The sequence below is a fragment of the Meriones unguiculatus genome, chromosome 4, assembly GCF_030254825.1.
Source record: "Meriones unguiculatus strain TT.TT164.6M chromosome 4, Bangor_MerUng_6.1, whole genome shotgun sequence".
NCBI lineage: Eukaryota > Metazoa > Chordata > Mammalia > Rodentia > Muridae > Meriones > Meriones unguiculatus.
The window spans coordinates 125,485,636-125,506,255 of NC_083352.1; the positions used below are offsets into that span (position 1 = coordinate 125,485,636).

Consider the following 20,620-nt stretch of genomic DNA (forward strand, 5'->3'; position numbering starts at 1 on the left):
AAAGAAGAAAGAAGAAGCCTGGGTATGCCACTTACTCCATCAGAGTCTCTAGCATGTGGCCAAGCTCTGCTGCAATGAGGGCTGTGGTGCCTGAGCAAGGCTCTGGTAGGCCCTGCTGTGTGGCATGCAGTAAGAACTCTGCTGCTGAAGGACCTGCCCTGGTCCCTGAGCTTGCAGCCTGATAGGGGAGAAGAGGCACAATGCAGAAAACTGTCAGCTCCACATTATATGACAAAATTGACAGAGACCTGCCTCCAGACAGGTTGTCACCTAAGAGCCAGTCTGTCACCTTGGCACTCTAGAGTTCAGCAGGGCCCAGGCTTGGTGACAGTGAACAGGGCTTTGTTGACAGTCTGCAGCTTCCTACCTAGCAACCCCTCCCCATGTACATCTGTCAGCACAGCTAACATGTCACCTCAGCAGAGGCCTCCTGGACACAGCACTTCCTTCCCTGCGGCCCCTTAACTGTCAAGCTCTGATAGGATCCACCTCCTATGAACAGCATCAGATCAAGAGGCCACATGGTCATCTGTTTAATGTCCCCCTCCCTGCTGGCCTGCAGGTACCCAGAGACAGACCCCATCTGCATCATTCCTTCCAATGTTTCCTGCACTGGTCATGGTGCCTGGCACAGGTGAAGGGCTTTGTACATGTTTGTGGAAGGAGCATAGACTTGAAAACATGTATGGAAGGTTGGAAGAGGCATGGAAGGTTGCTCATGCATGAAGATAGTAACTCTGTCAGAGCAGAGTTTCCAGAAAGGACCTGAAGATTAGGCCAGGAGGGCTGCACAAGGCCTTAATACCAGAACAGGAGCCGGGAGCTTTAGACGGTTTCATAGTAGGAGAGTGACACACAGGAAAACACCTGATGGCATTTTAAAGTAAGGACTTGGGGGTTGCAGAGAAGGCTCAGTGTTTCTGAGCACTTGCAGACAACCTGGGTTCAATCTCCAGTGACCACTTGGTGGCTCAGAACTGTCTATAACTCCAGTTCTAAGGGATTTGTCCTCTTCTGGCCTGCTTCAGGCACATACATACATGCAGGCAAATGCTCATGCACATAAATTAAAAAAAAAAAAAAAAGTAACCTTTGGCCATGGCTGTACAGAGCGTATGTCTCCCCAAGTCAGGCTTGCTTGATGCATTCACAAGTGGAAGCTAACAGAGCAGGGAGGTGCTGAATGGAGTGGAAGAATAATGGACTAACTGAGCCACTTCCTCTGCCTCTGTTCTACCCAGAGTTATGTGAAAATGGAGACACCTCCCATCTTTGACTTCTCACCATCGTTGGTTCAGAGAAGAGATACCTCTCAGGAGCCTTTTCCCTACTCTTTAGGAGAATCTTCCCTCCTTTCTCTATGATGGTGCTGTACCAAGGGTGTTTCCACATTGATGTGGGCAGAGAGTCTGTGGGGGTTGAGGGGTGTGCTAGTCTCACCAGATATTAATAGAGCTTAAAAAAATCTATTCTTTTTATCTTATGTGTATGTGTGAGTGCTTATAGGAATGTTTGCACCATGTGTGTATGGTACCTGTGGAGGAGAGATGAAGGACTGGAATTGGATTTACAGGTGATTGTGAGCCACCATGTCCTGGGTCCTCTGTAAGATTAGGACCATTGGTCTTCCCCTATGCACTCTTTCCTGGGACTCACCCCGACCTGAGACCCCAGAGACCAGCACAGGTCAGGGAGCATCAGCAAGAAACTCAACTCAAGGATCCATGGGCCCAGTGAGCCATCTACCTGACACGCAGAGTGTGATTATTCCTTGAACCTGAGTGGAAAAATAAAACTCAGACAGGAAAGAAAGAAAGAAAGAAAGAAAGAAAGAAAGAAAGAAAGAAAGAAAGAAAAGAAAGAAAGGAAAAGAAAAGAAAGGACCCTTGAACCACCTCTCCACTGTCTTAACAGATATCTTAGATCAGTGAAACAGGAAAAGACAGATAAATAGGATAGAAATGATAATTCAAAAACAGTGGGGCATTACTGTATTTTAAAGATGTTGTTTCTAGGCTGGAGAGATGGCTCAGTGGTTAAGAGCACTGTCTGTTCTTCCAGAGGATCTTGAGTTCAATTTCCAGCACCCACATAGTGGCTCACAATAACCATCTATAGTAAGATCTGATGACCTCTTCTGACATTCAAGTGTACATGTAGAAAGAGCACCCGTATACATAAATATATTTTTTTTAAATATGTCATTTCCAACCAGTGAGATATTTGTTTATTTAGTAGTGCTGAGGATCAAATCAAGGCCTCATGCAGCTAGAAAGCTAGAAAGAAGGGCTGCCTCTCAACTCTCAGCATGAGCTTGTAATTCAGCATTCGGAAGGCTGAGGAAAAAGACAGCTATAAATTTCAGGCTAGCCTGGGCTACATAGCATAGACCTGGTCAAAAATAAAAATAAGAAAAAATTAATCTAAGATTGTTTTAAAGGGCTGGGCTATAGCTAAGCAGTAGATTACTTCCCTGCACTTGCATGAGGTACTAGATCTGATCCTTAACATCAGAGGAGGAAGACCAGACATGAAGGCCTATGGTAAGCCAACATTCAGCAGGCTGCAGCAGGAGGATCAAAAGTTCAAGTCCAGCTTTGCTATACAGTCAGACTCTGGGGAGGGAGTTGGGGAGAGGGGATGAATATGAATCAGACCATTTAGAAAACAAAAGCAAATATGGGTTCCTTTTATAGCTCAGTTGGTAGAGTGCTTGCCTAGGTGGTGGCACACGCCTTTAATCCCAGCACTGGGGAGGCAGAGGCAGGAGGATCTCTGAGTTTGAGGCCAGCCTGGTCTACAGAATGAGTTCCAGGATATCCAGGGCTACACAGAGAAACCCTGTCTCAAAAAGAGAAAAAACAAAACACAACTTCCCCCACCCTCAAAAAACAAAATAAACAAAACCAAAAACCAGGCAGGCATGGTAGCGCTATAATCCCGGCACCCAGGAAGTAAAGGCAGGAGCATTCTAAGTTCAGGGTTATCCTTAAGCTAAATAGTGAGTTCAAGGCCAGCCTGAGATATATGAGACCCTATCTCAAAAAGAAAAAAAAAAGTAGATTGAATCTCTATTTCAGTAATTGTGTGGAAATAAATTTAAAATAGAGACTTAATGCTGCATAGACAGAGATGTTCCAAAAGAGAATTTAGATGAATTATAATGAAGCCACGGAATACATGGAAATAAAAACCTTCACCTCAAAAGCTGTGAAGAGAAAACTCAACCAAACTTAATGATAAATGATTGTAAAATTTTCCAAAACAAAAACAAACACATAATCATCAAAAATTAAAAGGCAGCAGAAGGGAACGCACAACACACACACACACACACACACACACACACACACACACACACACGTCTTCACAGAGCTGTCCTCTAATGCTTACTGCCTTATTCTCTTGAGACACAGTCTCTCATTAATCCTGGAGCCACCAACCAGCTAAAACCTACTTTCTCATAGAACCCAGGACCACCAGCACAGAGGTGGCTCCACCCACAAAGGGCTGGCCCCTCCCCCATCAATCTCTAATAAAGAAAGTGCCCCACTGGTTTGCCTAAAGCGTGATTTTTACAGAGGCATGGTCTCCATTGAAGACCTCTCAGATGATTCTAGCTTGTGGAAGTTGACATAAAAGTAGCCAGCACAGAGACTTATGGCCAACTGTTTGGCAGAGTGCATGGAATCTTAAGAAAGAAGTGGAAAATAGTAAGATCTGTAGAGGACAGGAGCTCCACAAGGAAAGCAACAGAACCAAAAAAATTGAGCACAGGGGTATTTCCTGAGACTCATACTCCAACCAAGTACCATGCATGGAGATAACCTAGAACCCCTGCACAGATGTAGCCCATGGCAGTTCAGTGTCCAAGTGGGTTACATAGTGATGGGAACAGGGACTGTCCCTGACATGAACTGATTGGCCTGCTCTTTGATCATCTCCCCCTGAGGGGGGGGGGGAGCAGCCTTACCAGGCCACAGAAGAAGACAATACAGCCACTCCTGATGTGATCTGATAGACTAGGATCAGAAGGAAGGAGAGGAGGACCTCCCCTATCAGTGGACTTGGGGAGGGACATGCGTAGAGAAGGGGGAGGGAAGGTGGAATTGGGAGGGGAGGAAGGAGGGGTTTATGGGGGGATACAAAGTGAATAACGTGTAATTAATAAAATTTAAAAAATGGGGTACAAAAAAAAGTAGCCAGCACAGTTCATTTATCTGCTGAGTTCTTTATTATTATTTTTAAAAACAACTAAAAAATATATTTATTTGGGGGCATGAATACCATGGTACTTGTGTGTGAAAGCTGAGGACAACTTGTTAGTTAGTTCTTTCCTTTACCATGTGGATTCAGGGGATTGAACTCAAGTCGTCAAGCTCGAGAAAACAAACATGCTTATCCACTGAGTCACCTTGCTGGCACATACACACACTCACACGAACGAACACAGGCTGTTTTATGGAGTGTCAGTCTGGCCTTGAACTCACCATGTAGGCAGTATTGACCTTGAACTCTTGATCTTTCTGCTTCCACATCCTGAGTGCTGGATTAGACACAAGTCCAGTTTATACAGTGCTAGAGATTGAATTTCTGCACGCTAGACAAGTACTCTACCAACTGAGCTACATTCCCAGCCCTTGGGTTTCCAATTTCAAAGTAGAAAGCTTTCTGTCATATACCGGGTTTAACACACTATCTTACAATCCACTTTGTAGTTGAGGAAACAAGGCAGGCCTACAGAGGCTGAAGCATGGTGCCCTTGTTTGTGTGGTAACAGCTTGAATCGGTCCCACTGAGCCAATTCCTTCCTCTTGGTTTATTGTGAGGTACTTGGGATGGGAACCCTGTCTCATACTTGCTGACCTGGTGTCTTTGGAGGTCTGTGCTCCAGCCTTGGCTGGACTTCTGTTTGTCCTCCTGCTGCCCCTTCTGTTTCCCTTCAATTCTATGTGCCCCGGTCTGGAAACTTACCTGGGCTTGCATCACCTCAGCAGGCCAAATGAAATCCGTGTCTCTCAGGTGTGTACAGGCCCAGCAGAGTTGGCCCTTTGTGCCCTTCATGCTCGTCTCCCACCCTCCGCACACCCCACTTGGCTGTAAACTCATCTCCATTGTGCGCCTGTATCCCAGTTGCTGCATCTGCCCGAAGGGCCGTCCCTCATCTTCACCCAGTCGTCAGCCTTTGCAGCCCGCAGCCAGGGAACGTGCTGCTCCATTCCTGGAGGGTGCCTGACCTTTCCCCCAGCTCATCTCCCAGCTTCACTTTGCCCTCATTCTCTGCTTCTACCCCAGGGTCCGACCAGAATCTACATGCTGCATTTAGCTGTTATGTTTCCTTATTCTCATCATTTACAACAGTTTAATTAGTGATGATTGGTTTTTGTTTGCTGTTTTTACTTTGGCTTTTGGGATGCATCTTGACATGCAGACCAGCATGCTGGCCCCAAACTTGCAATGATGCTCCTGTCCTGCTTCCCGTAACTAACATTGTAGGCAGGTGCCCCACACCCCTGCGCCCCACACCCCACTGGTGGTTTGTTTCTGTTTTTGTGTTTGCATAGTCTAGAACTATTTGTCTGTGGAGACCCCTCTTTCAGGATTTCTTGTCTGAGTGTCCTCTCACTGTCAGATTCAATCATTTTGGGGGGAGGGACTTGGCTGGAGGAATAAGAAACATAGACCCTTTTTTTCCTGCCACCTTCAGAAGTCATGCACAATCGTGTCAGGTAACTACCCTTTTGGGGCAGCTGATTTGATGCTTGGTTGAGAGGTGAATGCTCCATTGCTCTAGTGGGCAGGTACTCCTTACCTTCTGTCATTAAGAAGTAATTTGTGGTGACAAATGGCTTTTCAAATGCTTTCAGATGCTTGAACAGTGTCCATTCTGGTTAGATTAAGTTCTTGCTTCTCCTCATGTCCCCTGGCCTGGCCTCTGCTTTGAGAGCATGGTTTTAAAAGGCTGCTTGCAGGTGCTCCATAGAGCACACACCTCTACCATCTACTTCCAGGAGTGTCCACTGCTGAGCCTGAAGGTGACACAAAGGCCAGCTTCCCCACCCCCTTGGTTTGGAACTCTTCCCATATTGGAAGCTGGGAGAAATCTTAGTCAAAAAAACTGGGCCATCTAATTTCTTGTGGAGACCCAGACTGTGGCTACTTTATGGCCAGAGGGACTTGACAAGAGGGACAAGGACACTGAAAACCGCCAGCACAAGGTTCCTTGAGGAGAGGCAGCCTCTGTGGGGACAAGGCTTGGGAGGATCTTGGCAATCAGACATGCTGCCCAGCCAGCCAAGGTTAGTCTAGCAGGCCCCTCTGAGTCTGTAGGCTCCTGAGCTACATTGTTCTATTAGTCTGAGAAGAGGTGGGTTATCTGCGTTCAATTCCACCTTTGAACTTCAGCTGCCTTTGGCTTTATATTTCAAGCCCAGATGTCCACCACTGCTGTGAAAATAGTGACTCAGGCTAGTCGAGGTCAAAGGTCTCAAGAAATGTGTTGGAAAGAGGCAGGAAATCCTGAGCCCAAGTCGTTCAGAGCAAGGAAGGACAGCTCCCATATTGGAAATTCCCACATTGCCCTAGAAGGACTGAAGACAGTTGTGATCCGTGGGAGGAGAGCCAAGACCCTAGACTCGCACACCCCAAAGAATGAGAAGTAAAGGTCTAACAGAGAAAACAGGAAGAGTGAACTGGCGAATTGATTTGAAAACACATTTAATTTCAGGAGTAAAATGCACTAATGAGTAACACGCCTAAACCACCTTTTTTAAGCGTGAGTTTCATATTGACATATTGACATATTTAGCATGTGCTGAATGAAGTATGTGTACTGTTAATTTGAAGTGTTGTAATTTTTTCTAATCCGTGAACACGGAGCTCCAAACCTGTGACTGTAATTACAGATCAAACCTGTAGAGGGAGTCTTGTCTGTCATAGATTGTTCACAATGCAAAGCTTTCAGAGGAAGAAAGAAAAGGGCTTTTTAAAGAAAAGTTGGAGGGTTAAAGGCAGTCTGTTCCAAAATTGCAAACAATCGCAGTAGCTGTTTCGTTTGCTCTCCTCTGCTGGCTCCACTGTGAATGAGTTGTAGCGTAAAGGAATCTGTAGAAATTGCCCTTCCTCCTAAAGGAACCAGGAGGTGGGCTCGTTATTGGGTTTCTTTTTGGGGGCGGGGCATCTCCCCACAGAATTCCACGAGCGTCTCTCTCTCTCCTTATTAAAGCACAAGCGTTATTCGAGGCCCATGTGTTCCAGCCCGGGCTTTGGACTTGGTGGTGGGGAGTTCGTGGGGGGGGGGGGGGCGTCTGCCCCTAACCCATTTTCCTCAGTCGAGGTTTTAATTCTGCTTTTTGGAGACTAGCTTGTTAGGTTTCAGCGAGTCTGAGGTTGCCAGGAGGTTCAGGGTACCCCTCTGGTCACCTCGCGCCTCCCCATTCTATCTCCTGAAGCCCAGGCGGAAGGTCTGTTTGTCCTGAGGAGGACCGCACCTTGAGTCGGGCGTGCGTCTTCCTTTTCCTGCGGAGTCCCTGCAGACTGTGCGCGCCCAGGTCTGGGCAGCATTCTTGGTATTATGCTTATGACTTTACAACTGTAGCCAGCGCGCCGTAAGGAGCCAGCACCGTGTGGTCTGCTGGAGCACAATGACCCGCGGAGTGGGGCGGGGGCCTTCAGAGGGAGCCGGGAGCGAGCGGGCGGCGGGCGCTCCGGGTCGCCGGAATGTTTGGGTCGAACAGGTGAGCAGCGCAGCCTGGACACAGGAGCTGGCGGCTGGGCGAAGAGGAGGGGTGCTGGGGCGGGTGCAAACTAAGTGGTGGGAAAGAGACAAAGGAAGAGGCGAGGTGGTGCAGAACAGAGAAGAGGCGAGGGGAGGGAGGAGGCGGCCCGTGGGTAGGGTGCCGCGGGGCTCAAGCTTGAACTTGATCGAGAAAAGGGGGCCCCGAGCTGTGGGCGGGGGCCCGACCGAGAACGGCCACGTGCCTGGCTTTTCCTTGTCAGGGCTCCACTAGGACCTCCTAGGGCTGAGTCCTCCAGTCCCGCAGCCCTGCCCGACGAGCACACGCATCGCGGGATTGAGAGACGCGTAGGGTCGAGGGCTTTCTGGAGGCCCCGTGGCACCAAGAGTTCCCGACGATGCCTGCCTTAGTCACTTTCTTTGGGCCAAGTCTCCCCTCCTGGCCTGAACGCAGACAGCTGGCAGGGTACGCCCCACCCCACCCCAGGACTTGAAGTCCGCAGCCTCTGGGAGCCGGGGGCGAGCCCAGCTCCCTTTGCCTCCTTTCCCGGGCTGCGCGCCCCCAGGGATCTTCCTCCAAGCTCTTCTCCCTTAAGAGAGCTTTACCCAGGAGCGCACAGCGGCGCGTCCAGAGCGCTCTAGTCCCCATACCTGGCCCAGCACCCCCCTTCCTCCTCTTCTCCCCCACTCTCCTTTCTCCTCTCCCCTCTCCCGGGGTGCCTCCTTTTCCTCTCTTCCCCCTCCCCCCCCATGCCCACTCCTCCCTCTCTCCCTCCCCTCCACCGCCTCCTGCTGCTGCTCCTCCTACTCCCCCTGAGTGCGTCCTCCTGCGCTCCCCTCCCCCCGGCCCCCGCCCCGTGCCGGGTCCCGCCCCCTCCCCCGCCTCCCCGTGCCCGGTGCCCCCCCCTCCCCCTTCCTCCCGGGCCGCGGCGCCACCGCCACTGCCACCGCCGCCGCCCGCCTGGGCCCTCCCCCTGGCCACCCCCGCCCCCGGGCCGGGCAGTGACGCGCCGCGGCGGTGCCAGCCCCTCTCCCCGGGCGGCCGCGGCGGTGGCAGCAGCAGCAGTAGCAGCAGCAGCAGCTGGAGCGGTGGGGCTGTCACCGCCTCCCGCCCGGTTCACTCCCAGAGCTAGATCGCCGGTCTGCACCTCGCCGCCCGCCCAGGTACGGAGTCCTTGGGGACCCCGCGACCGGGCTGGTCCCGAGCCCTCGGCCGCCGCCCCCTCCTCCTGTCCTGCCGCTGGCCGTTGAGCTGCGGTTAGAGGAGCTGGGGGGTTCCGAGGAGGGGGACTCACGGGGAGCTTCCTGAGCCGGACGAGCTTCTGGCCCTGGGTGGAGTGGGCTGGGGTTAGGGGCGGGCGAGTGTACGGGAGAACGGGTGAGGGCGGAGGCTGCGCTCCGGGGCCTGCGGGGCGCCGGAGAGGTGCGCCTGGCTTCAAGTGCCCGGGGCTGCCGGGCGCACCCCACTCCGGGCCGTGCGCGCCGCCGGTCCTGGGGGGCGGTGATTGTGTGCGCCGCGGCGCGGTATTGTGCCGCGGCCACGCCGTTTGCAGCGGGCTCCGCACCGCGTCTCCGTCTCCGGGAGGTAGACGTTCGCTGACGGCGGGGCGGGGGCCAGGCTCCGGTGGCCACTGCCTCCGGGAGAAAGGAAGTGGACTGTGTTTGGGGATGTGAGGACGGGAAGCGTAGAGTGGCAGGGAGGGGCTCCTTGCCACGGCGCGGGGAGTTGAGACGCGGTTTGCACAGTTGAGCCCACTTTGGCAGGCTCCTGTCGCTCCACTAAGGGACCGACAGCCCCTCTCGTGTACACCCTCGGAGAAGAAGCAAGGGTGTCGGGGACCCCTGGTGAAGGGACCCACCGCGCGGGGGCCTGCGGGGAGCGTGCGCAAGGGTTAAGGTGGATTTACACCTCCGCCCTCCTGCTGCTCGACGCCCTTCACCTAGGGCTCCTGGGCAGGATACACAGGCAGGCGGGGGTGGGGTGGGGGCGGACGGGTGGTAGGGGAGAGTGTAATTCACCTTCTTATTCCAGCCTCTTGGGCTCATGAGTGACCCTACTCTGACTCGGAGCTGCCTTTGCGGGGAGTCCGGCCGCCTCTTCTAGGCCGTTCTTCCTGGGGGAAGTTCTCATTAAGCCTCGCTAATTAGCATTTTTCCCGGAGAAAGGTTAAGGTTAGACCGTCCTTTTCCTTATCGAGAGCCCCCTCCCTGCCAGTCCCTTCACCCTCCCCTTTCCCTCGGAGCACAAAAGCACAAAAAGAAAGTGTGAAGAGGCGCAGATCAATGGAGAAGCCACAAACCCATTAATTCAAATGGAACCCTTTCCCCCTCTAAAACATTGATTTTTCTTTCTGTCTGCTCTGAGGGGAGATGAATAACCTCCTGATTTCACCTGAAATGGTGTTTGGACTCTGTGATTTCCCCCTCTTTCTGAGGATTGTGGCCTGAAATAGATTCTCCCTTGAGATAAAGCCCTACTTATCCCAGAATCAGCTGGAAACCCCCTCCCCCACTGCACACACCAGTGTCAGGGCCTGGGGAGAGTGTTGGTGCTCTCTTTACTCCTGTGTGCAGAGAGCCTGTGATGGTGGAGCCAGGTCCCTTGACCCCTGAAACATGCCTGCTTCTGAGCTGTGGGTTGGTGTGGGGGAAAGAGCCCATTGATGGCACAGGCCCCAGTGGGGTAGCTTAACCCCAGGTTGTAAATTACCCTTTCATTGGAAAGCCATTTGAGCCCAAATGTGTCTTTGAATACAATCCAGGCTCCTCTGCTGGGCTGTCCTATAGACAAGTCTCAAGGCAGCACCTCCTTGTGCTCTCTCTGTCTCAATTCAGCACCTTCCTGCCAGCCAGTGGCAAACAGCACCCCAGCCTACCTCCCTGCTGAGAAGGCTAACTTTGAGGAACTTCTTCCCCAGGGCCTCAGCCACCCTGGGGCAGTGGGGAGCTGGTCCATCCCTGAATTGCTCAAGAACTTTTTAGCCTACCCTGAGTCCTTTTCTTGGAAGGATAGTCCTGGAGAGCGTTAGCTGGGAGTGATTTCCCTCTGGCCATCCTTTTGGCTGGAAGAACACTGCTTGGCCAAGAAACTCAGATCCTCATTGATGGTAGGGGCTGGCTGGGGGTATCAGTGAGGTCTCATAGTGAGGAATGCTGGGAAAACAGTCAGTTCCCTTTGCTTAGGAACAAAAGCCCATACACTAGTGGGAAGATATGGAAATGCTCCCTCCAGCATCCAGGCGTTCACTGTGGCAGGGACAGTAGGGCATGCACATGGGTATGTGAACAGGGTTCTGACAGGCAGTGTGAGAGTATGCTCTGCGTACGAGTGTGTGGGGAAGGGGGAGGGAGGGAGTACTCCCAAGTGTACTAGGTGATTGGCTGGATGGAAGCCTTCTCATCCCCTCCCACCCCCAGAAGAAGAGTGTATTTGTATGGTTAGTAAGCAGAGGAGGACTGCTCGTAAGAAGTTGTGGAATTGTGTGGGTGGTGTCTCTGGTGGCCAGGTGGGCAGTCATGAGTACAGCATTAAACAACAGCCTTTGAGGCCCCAAGTGCCCAGGACTAACTCAGATCACCTTCCTATTCTTTCATGCAACACCATCACAAAAGGGGCATGAACCTTTGCTTGCTTTGGATCCTGGGAGTTTTCAGTCTCCATTAATAAGTGCCTGATGAGCTGAAGTAGTTAAGTTGGGGTCAAATGTGGTTCAGCACTTTCTTGGCGTACGCTGAGTGCTGAGTGCTGTGCATAAGGCTCACCCCAAGCAGCTCAAGGGCTGAGCAGGCCCTGACCTGGCTGGGCTCACAGGTGACCCAGAAGGCAGTGCCCAACACTGGACTGAGAAGCCACCTCCCACATCCTAGCACAAATGCTAGGTTGAGAGCTAGGGCTGGAGCAACTGCCCACACTGGTGTTCTTCCCAGCTGCCCAAAAACCTTGGGGCAGTGCATAGTTGCTCCCCCCCCCACCTCTCCCCATTCCCTCCCCCCTCCCCCCCTGCTGGCTGGGAGTTTCTGTTTCCTGCCTGGCCTGGGAGCATCCTTGTACATCCCCACCCCCACCATGGCCTGAAACCCACACCCAGGGCTCCAGATCAGACCTTCTGGCCTTCACTGGCACTGAATTCTCTGTAAATCCTCCTCCCTTTCTTTCTCAAGTGAGTGGTAGAGATAGAGTTACAGCTCCGAGGAAAGGCCTGGAAAATATTGTAGGAGGCACGCCCCAGAATTCCGGAGTCCTGTAGGATGCAAATGGCTCAGCTTCAGAGGCACCAGGAACCCAGTTCCAGAGAAGTTGACCCCAGTTGTAAAATAATCAGGTTACTGATAGCACCTGCCCATAGTTACAGCCTTGGATACAGGCCTGCTTCCACTTTCCTCAGTATGTCTCCCGAGTTCCCCTCCTCTGGGCTGCATAGTGATTGGTGCTGCAGAGGCCTGTGGAGGAGGAAAGACCAGGGCTAGCTGGGTGGGGAGAAACGGAACTGGCTCCTGAATTCTGGACTGCAGATAGGAGGCTCAAGGGTTTGGTCAGCGTCTGTCTGCCCAGAGTGAAGACTCCCAGGTTGGGGGTGTGTCCTAAAGGCTGACTGGGTTCTACCCGCCCTGCCCAGCCACGACAAGAATTGCCCTTTTAGGAAGGCTAGTTGGCCCTACTATGATGCATGGTCTTATGGAACTTTATTGTTAGGTGGGCAAGGCCACAGGTTCAGGATGTAAAGGGCAGAGGCTAGGGGGACATAGCCTCAGCTGCCTGGTCAGTCACACAGAATCTCAGGAGAGGGAGTTCAGAAGCATAGTTTGCACACTTCCTTTTTCAAACGACTGTCCCATTGAAGTTCCTTAACAGAGAGGGAAAAATTAGTGGCCCAAATTCTCCTGAGATTTAAGAAGGGAGCAAGAAGAAGTGACCTACTTGTGACCTCTTGGGGGAGCAGGGGAGTGCCTGGGGTCTTAGACAGACCTCAGACTCCACGATGCCTGACCTGGGTTGGCTGCCTCCCTTTCTTCCTCCCTCCCTCGCACAGGTCCCTCTGGACTTGGGTGATGCTTCTGAACCCTGTGCTCTGGTAATTGCCTGTGTAATTAGCCCACCTTGCCAGCCTCAGCTCAGGGGATGGTAGAGTTTAGTTTGCTCGTCTGTAGTGGCTGGCCTTGCCCCATGGACACCCAGGCTCTGCGGGCAGCAGGGCTTGTAGAAGACTCTCTGTGGGTCAGCCCTGCATGTGTGGACGCCGAAAGTAGCTAAGTCAGTCTGCCTACCTTCACAGCTACAATTTACTTATGTTTGTTTTTCGAAAAGTTGAAGTTTAATAGGCTTGATTTCTCACTTTAAAAAAAAAAAAAAAGTGCCACATAGCAATCAGTGTCTGCGTTTTCAGAATTCCCAGAACCACCTTTCACAAAAACAGTTAGGGTGGCAGAAACCTGGGGTCTATGAACAAATTCTGGGCAGAGAAGCACTGATGTTCAGTAGCTGTGCAAGGGCCCCAGAGCCCTTTCCCATACCTGTAAGTGGGCCAGAAGCTGATTTCTCTCCCTAGATAAAGTCTAAAGGAAGGGGCCTCCTTAGCTCTGGGCAGCTCATCGCAGAATAGATATTCAGTAATGTGCATCGCTCCAAGCACACGTGCGTGCGTGTGTGTGTACAGACCCTGGAGTGCCTTTGGGTGTTATCTTGAGGCACTTTGTCATTAAGGACTCAGGTACTTTTGATCAAAGGGTAGAAAGTGTAATTTCGTGGCTCTGGGTGCAGACTGTCTGGATTCAAATCCCAGCTCTGCCCTGGTTCTGGCACCCTGGGCAGTTGGGGTAAGCCTTTGAGGAGCATGTGTGACTAGACCTGGAGAGAGGCCTGCCCTGTGGGGCCTTCTGGGGCCATTGTGAAGAAATCTTAGGAAACCCTTGTCCTGGTGCATGCAGGTGTTGGATGCTTCTTCTTTCCAGGTAATTTCAATGTCATTGTGAAATGTAGTCCATCTATTGAGCAGGGTAAGGTAGAGGCAGCTTTCCAGAACAGTTCATCGGTCTAAGCCAAGCAGCCCTAGGCCGTTTGGGGGATGGCTAGCAGCTGTTCCTAAGGGAAGCAAAGCAGCTTCTAGCCCGCCATCCAGGGTCCTGGTTTTCAAGAACCTCACAGTGGGACTAGAGCCCCTAATTGTCAGATTAATGCAGCATCCTCATTAAACACAACATCCTGCCAGAGAGTTTCATCGATTCAACAAGTCTGGCTACCATCGTGGGGAATTCAGAGAATAGGCAACCTGGTCCTTATTCTAGGAAGGTCCCAGAGCCTTCTGAGATGAGACAGGACAGAGCTCCACAGTACTTTTGTGCTGATATTTGATGGCACAGCCAGATGGGCAGGTTGTTTAAGAAGGGGAACTGTGGCTGGGTGGCACACATCTTTAATCCCAGCACTCAGAAGGTAGAGGCAGGAGGATCTCCGAGTTGAAGGCCAGCCTGGTATACAGAATGAGTTCCAGGACAGCCAGGGTTACACAGAAAAACACTGTCTTGAAATGCCAAAAAAGAGGAAGAGGAGGGGAAGGAGGAAGAACTGTGGAGCACAGGCAACAACTGATGTGAAGCCACCTCTGCTTCATGGATGGGGAGTAGAGAAGGCAGGAGCAGGTCTGCTTCACAGCTGGCCCCCCCTCCGTTAGCCAGACACTTGGCCCAGGGAATACTTGAGTGAGTGAATGAATGAATGGGTTTGAGTAGGTGATTGCAGCACTCTGGAGGCTGAAACAGGAGGATTATAAACTGGAGGCCAGCCTAGGCTACATAGATAGGTCCTGTTTCCATTCCTTTTCTTTTCTTTTCTTTTCTTTTCTTTCTCTTTCCTCTTTTACCTTTTTCTCCTTTTTTTTTTTTTTTTGTTTGTTTTGTTTTGTTTTTGTTTTTGTTTTGGGAGACAAGGTTTTTCTGTATAGCCTGGGACTCTTACCTGTAGAACAGGCTGGCCTTAAACTCAGAGATCTTCCTGACTGTCTCCTGAGTGCTGAGATTAAAGGCATGTACAGTGCTTTCTGTTTTGCTTTGTTTTATTTTAAGATTTATTGATTATACATCATTCTGCCTGCACACCAGATCTTACTATAGATGGTATGAGCTATGTGGTTGCTAGGAATTGAACTCAGGACTTTTGGAAGAGAAGCGAGTGCTCTTAACCTCTGAGCCATCGCTCTAGCCCCAAGTATCTCCTGTTTTAAAAGAAAATAAAAAATAAAATAAAATAAAAACTACTAGGAAACAGTCACTTAATTCATGCATTCCCACAGTGCCGTGAGTTCTCTGCTTCTGCCTGTGCTGGGGGCCCAGGCTGAAACCCTGGGTCTGTCTTCCAGAACCCAACCAGGGGCCAGCGGGGACATGGAGACCTGTGTCCTTGCTCTGTACCTCCAAGAACCCTTCCCTGCTTTGCTCTTTGTGCAGAGAGAACCTGTTAGGCGTGCATGTCCCTGTAAATGTGAGCACACACGTTGTTAGGAAGGCAGGCTGAAGGAGGTGAGCTTTTATATGCAGTAGGCAGCACACAGGATGAGTGTGTGTGTGACCAGGGCTTGTCTGGGAGAGCACACTGGGGTCCGTCCTCAGGGTTCCCAGGGTGTGCACGCAGACCTGCAGTGTTGGGGCTCAGCATCTGTCCTCTGGACTTCAGCACAGAGGGTCCACACTGCTGCATAGAAGCTGTGAATTCCAGGAAACTGCCCGCCAGCAGGCATGGTTGGGGGAGGGAGGGAGGGAGACTCAACCTCCGGTTCCCTAGCACTTGAAGCAGATGTGTCTGCCCCAGGGACAGAAGAAGAAAGTTCAAACCAAAGTGTGTTTGCTCACCATAAAAGAGATGTCTGTGCGAGGACCCGTAGGGCAGCTCTGAGGGTGCTCTGCCGTGGGCCCACAGAGGCTATTGTATGTTGCTGGAGGTGGGGCACAAGGTCAGGACTCCCGCCTGTGGCACTGCTGGGCCGGCTTCCCTGTGTTATAGCTGGAGCCCCAACACAGTTGCTTGCTGCTCTTGAAAGGGGCTGGGTCAAAGGGAGGTGGGGTTCCTTCTTGATGGAAGGCTGGATTAAAGAGCCCCCCCCCCCCGCCCTGGGGTTTTCAGATGACTGGCCAAGGGCACACTGAAGCTAGCAGTTAGGGGAGAGGAGCAGGCTGGGTCCTCTTCTGCAGGCTCTCCTATGTTTGGGAGGCCTTGGCACCCTCTCTCCCTGTTCTTCTTGATGTGATCAGAACCCCGGCCCTCCCCACCCCCTTCCTTTTCCACACTTCTGGGTTTGGCCTGCTCAACTCTGGAAGCCGCCCAAGAGCATATCTTTGAAGCACAGCAAAGGTTAGGAAGGAGGAAGACAGAAATGTCCTCTGGGCTGGGGGAGTGGGAGAAAGGAATTCCATGTATGCTCCACGGGAGTTGGCAGCGGGCCTGGTGGGGGCTGCTGCCTTCACCTCCTCAGTGCCCATGCTCAGCGTGTCCCACCACCCAGTACAGGCATTGTGCAGAGTGAGCCCTCTTCCTCAGGCTCCAGGGAGGGGGGGGGGTAGTGACTCTTGTTTACAACACTCACTTCAACCTTGGCTCACAAGGGTAAGTAAAAGCCAGGCCTTGCTATCTGCCCCACAGGATGTGAGACCTCTTAATTGTCTTCAATTACAGACAGCACGGGCCCTCAGCCCTGCCTGGCTTCCCAGGAACCAGAGCCCAAGCCACTTCATGAGGTCAGGGAGACTGCCATCCAGCCCTCACTGTAAGGTCTTAAGGGTTCCCTATGCCCTCTGGGGACCCTTCCTAGTCTACCCAAAAGGCCACCCAGGCCCCGTGTGTGCCTGCTTCTGTTGAAAACTTGCCTTCTCTGTGTCTGCTCAGGATGAAACTTCAGTGAGTAGTGAAGATTTTGATATGAATGACTCCACATGGATGTCAGCTGACCCCCACCTGGCCTCCAGCCTGAGTCCCAGCCAGGAGGAAAGGATGCGGAGCCCGCAGAACCTCCATAGCCAAGAGGATGGTGAGTGCCCCTTAGCAGCTGGCAGTGAGGGCCCTCATTGTCCTGTGGGTGACCTGCATGTGCTCTGGGTGGTGGGACCCAAGGTGACACTTGGGATGCCCCTGTTGCACTTGAAAGCTGGTGCTGTCAGCGTCTCTGCAGGCCCCACTGCCCCAGAGGGAGCATGCTGCTCTCAAATGAGTGCCCCCAGACTAGCCAAGGGGGTGACCTCATGTCTCTCTGTTCCTGTCTGTGCTCATGGGCTCGTTGGATGGAGACTTCAGCATTACCATGGTTCAGGTCTGGGAAGATCAAGAATGTGTGTGACCCAGAGCTGTGTTCTTATACGGCCTGGGTGAGCTGGCTTTAGGACAGGGCTACCTAGTCAGTAGCCAGGCAGTTGATAGCTGACCAGGATGGACTGGGCTTCTATGTCTGGATTATTTTGGGGGGTTAGAGTCAGGTTCAGAAGTCAGATGGCAGAAGTCCATGCCAGAGTTCCACCGTAGAGCCTGGGGATGGGCTCTGGGCCCTGTGTCGATTTGGCCTGGCCAGGTTGGGAGTGTGGAATAGTGCTGCTAGGCAGAGCTCCCTGGTAGGGCTCTTGCTTCCAGGAAGGAGGTGACTAGGAGTAAAGGATGAGCCCAAAGCTGAAACTGGGCTCAGAGCAGAGAACTGGGGTGTAGGAGCTTGTAATTAGGAAAGATCAAAGGTCAGGGCTTGGAATGTGGGAGGGTAGTGCAGGGTTGAAAAGGGGTGTAATGTTATAATGTTAACTCTGCAGAAAAAAACGGGTGAGCCTTAAAGAGTAAATAAGGGGTAGGAGCCTTGTGGTTTGGGTCAAAGTTCATCTCCATGGCAGAACCCACACGCTGGCCTGAGTCCGGCTTTGTTTGGGAGGAGTCTAGCATGCAGGCAGCTGGAAGTGTCTGGGCCTGGAGCTGGGGAGCCTGGGGAGGGGGCTGTGTGAGGAGTGGGGTGCGAGGCTGGCTGCTGGAAAAGAAAAGGCTTTTTGTGCCTGATGCCCCATGAGGTCAGCAGGACCCCCTTGCGCTGTGAACCTCCAGACTACTATTGCCTCCAGGCATCCCCATGGGGGTGGGGCTAGATGGGGGCCACCACATGGGGGCTCTGGGGCTAAGGATAACCCAGCAGCTGACCTCCAGCCTCGTAGAGCTGACTGGGAGCCACACCCAACAGCCTAGTAAGAGCTGCGTTAGCAGTGCTTAGCAAGCACCTTTGGCTATGCCTTCCCAAGAAAGAGCTAGAACTTTTTTTTTTTTTTAAGCCCTGAGTAGTAAGGCTGTCTTGTGCTGTTGTTCCTCACTGTGCTCTTTGAAATCATGGCCGCTGCCTGAGAGCACTACATTGGCCTCTCAGTGGATTCAGCTCCTCAAGAGAATCAGCAAACCAAGTGGAGTTTCCTAGAGGGGCTGTAATGTCTTGGTATCCCTTGCTGTGATCTAGAACTTGGTGATGATGCAGGACAGATAAAGAAGCAGAAACTGCTGGGGTTAGCTGTCCACCTGCTGCAGGGAAGAGTCACACATATCTCAGGCCCTCCCTGGCCATGGGCACTGGACGTATCACAGGCAGGCTGGCCTGCAGATAGGACTAGTATTTATGAGGGCAAACAAGGAGGATGGTGTTGACCATGATCTACCAATTACTGAACCAGCAGCTAGATCTGGAGGCTGATGTGTTAGCTCCAGTGCAGAGTGTATATATGGTCTCTGATGTCTCTCATGTCTTTAGGGCCTGCTAATGACCAAGGAGTCTATTCAAAGGATTTCTCACAAGGTTTTGGTTGGTCATAAACACTGCCTGAAGTTCTGGCACAGCCTTCCAGCTGTGTCTCAGAATGTGTGGACAGTACAGATGTGGGCTGACATCTGGCCCCCATGAGTAAGCCCTGGTGAGACCGTGTCTCTTACTGTTGTTCTTGGAGGGTTAGGGGTGGGAACAAACCCAGCAGGTGGCTTTGGTAATGTACTCTACACCCAGACATAATTTTGCTTCTGTGTCTATCCCAGAATCCCTCTGTAACCCAGCCTGACTCAGAATCCTTGAGCACACTGGGTGAACAGGCACCTCAGTGTCCCCCTTCCTCCCCTAGTTCTGTAAGGTGCTCTGTTATTAGTGCTGGCCTCTGCTCTGCCCTGTGTGCCTCCCGCTGCATGCCTGGCCCATTACAGGGGCCTGCTGAATGTTTGTGGCCCAAATGAAAAGGCGAGCTGACATTTATAGAGACTGCCCTCGAGCATGGCAGCCAGGAAAACAGAGGCCCCCTCCTTGTTGGGGACAAGTTGATTTCTTTGTTCCTGAGGCAGCACCCCTGTCTGCCAGGACTAGAGGGCTCTTCCTAGCACATCCACCCATCGACCCGCGATACAACCCAGAGTGATGGCAGGAAGCCAGGCAGTTTGTACAGGTTATACCTCTGGGGATTAGTTGGTTACAGCCCTTCTTTAAATTATTTTTCTGTTTGTTTTTGAGACAGGGTCTTGCTGTATGGCCTGGACTGGCCTTAACCTAGTGTCAGTCCCCTCCCCTCAGCCCTGCGCTACCACTCCTGGCTTCTCTCTTTAAATTTTAACAAAGGGTCTTGGTAGGGCAGGTCCTGAGGGGAAAGCATACCAGCTTTCACCACTAGACCTGTGTCTATCTCACAGGTCTCCTGTCCTGTTCCAGCCCCCCCTCCCCAGCCCTCTTTCTCCAGGCTTTCTTATGGTAGTTTCCTCACCCCCTTTGCAGAGTTCCTGTTCCTGGGTTCCTGTAGCCCTTGGTGGTGGCAACAAGCATCATTCCACAGGGCTCTCTCAGTTGGGGCCATCGCTGCCATTGTGAGGACTTCAGTCCTATGCTCTCTCACAGGGGAGAGAATTGAGGGTAGAGGAAGTCTGGTCATCGCCAGAGGAAGTCTGGTCATCGCCAGGCGAAGCATCCTCCTTCTCCACTTTGGCAGGCATTTTGTATGAGGTGTGAAAAAAGTAACACAGGCTTCCCCCTGCCTCCTACCCATGCATTGCCCAAGATCTGCTCTTGGCTTTGAGGTTTGTTTTGGGTCTATCAAGGCTCTCTGTGTGCTGAAAGCTTGGAAAAGCCTCTTGCCTAGGAGTTGCCAAAGACACCTGAAACCGTGCAGAGCCTTTGAGGTCTGGTATTGCCGTGGAGCTGCAAAAGCCCATCATCCTATCATGACCCATCTGTGGGATTCTTTGTTTAATGCCTGTGCACCCGCCTCATACTGTTAGCACCACAGGGACCATAGCACAGGACCCAGCACAAGGCAGTGTTGGGGAAGCATTGGTGAGTGAATGAGTGAATGGAGACGTCAGTGTGCACGGACACGGGGGTGGGGGGGGGGTGGGGGAGCCAGCAGGACTCCTGCAGGGCAGTGCTGCAGAACCAGGGTCTCAACCCTGTCTGCGGCTCCTTCCTTTCACTCTCCTGTCAGGATTCTACTAGGCCTCTCACTGTGCCCCTTCCTGAATGGAAAATTTGAGGCCTGGCCTCCAGAAGGGATGCATGGGGGCAGGGAACGGACATTACTCATCCCCACCTCCACCGGCAGACAGGAAGCTCCAGCCAGGGGACAGTGGAGGGTCCTGCTTCCGCCAGCCCTTCTGCAGCACAGGCTGTCGGGGTTGCCTGGCAGGAATTAGGCAGAGCACTAGAGCCTTTCAGGGTTAATGTGTGCCCTTCTCAGATGAGGCCCCCTGGGGACCTGCTGGACATGGGTGCTTCCCTCAGTAAACTTGGGACTCCTACTTCCTGCAGGCCAGTGCCACCTCCTGGTGCCTGTCATTGTGCTGGGCAGAGTCAAAGGGAGGTTTTCAGCAGTCTGATCAAGTGACTCACAAGGTTGTCAGCCTCTCCCTGTCTCCAAAGA

The 20,620-nt window shown here is 52.3% G+C and overlaps 1 protein-coding gene across 6 annotated transcripts in view; it reads left to right on the plus strand.

Annotated features, from left to right (window-relative positions):
- The window catches only part of Nol4l (nucleolar protein 4 like), a 119,958-nt gene that overhangs the window by 74,584 nt on the left and 24,754 nt on the right, over positions 1 to 20,620 (plus strand). For 2 of the 6 annotated variants that reach the window (XM_060383049.1, XM_060383050.1), the window contains exons 1-2: positions 7,435 to 7,736; positions 16,608 to 16,749. In XM_060383049.1, coding sequence (XP_060239032.1) covers positions 7,644 to 7,736; positions 16,608 to 16,749 — 235 coding nt within the window. In that variant the 5' untranslated portion in view covers positions 7,435 to 7,643. Of the gene's footprint in view, positions 1 to 7,434; positions 7,737 to 8,742; positions 8,900 to 16,607; positions 16,750 to 20,620 lie in introns of those variants that run through there. The other 4 variants (XM_021639709.2, XM_021639708.2, XM_021639710.2 and 1 more) reach the window with 3 other exon arrangements.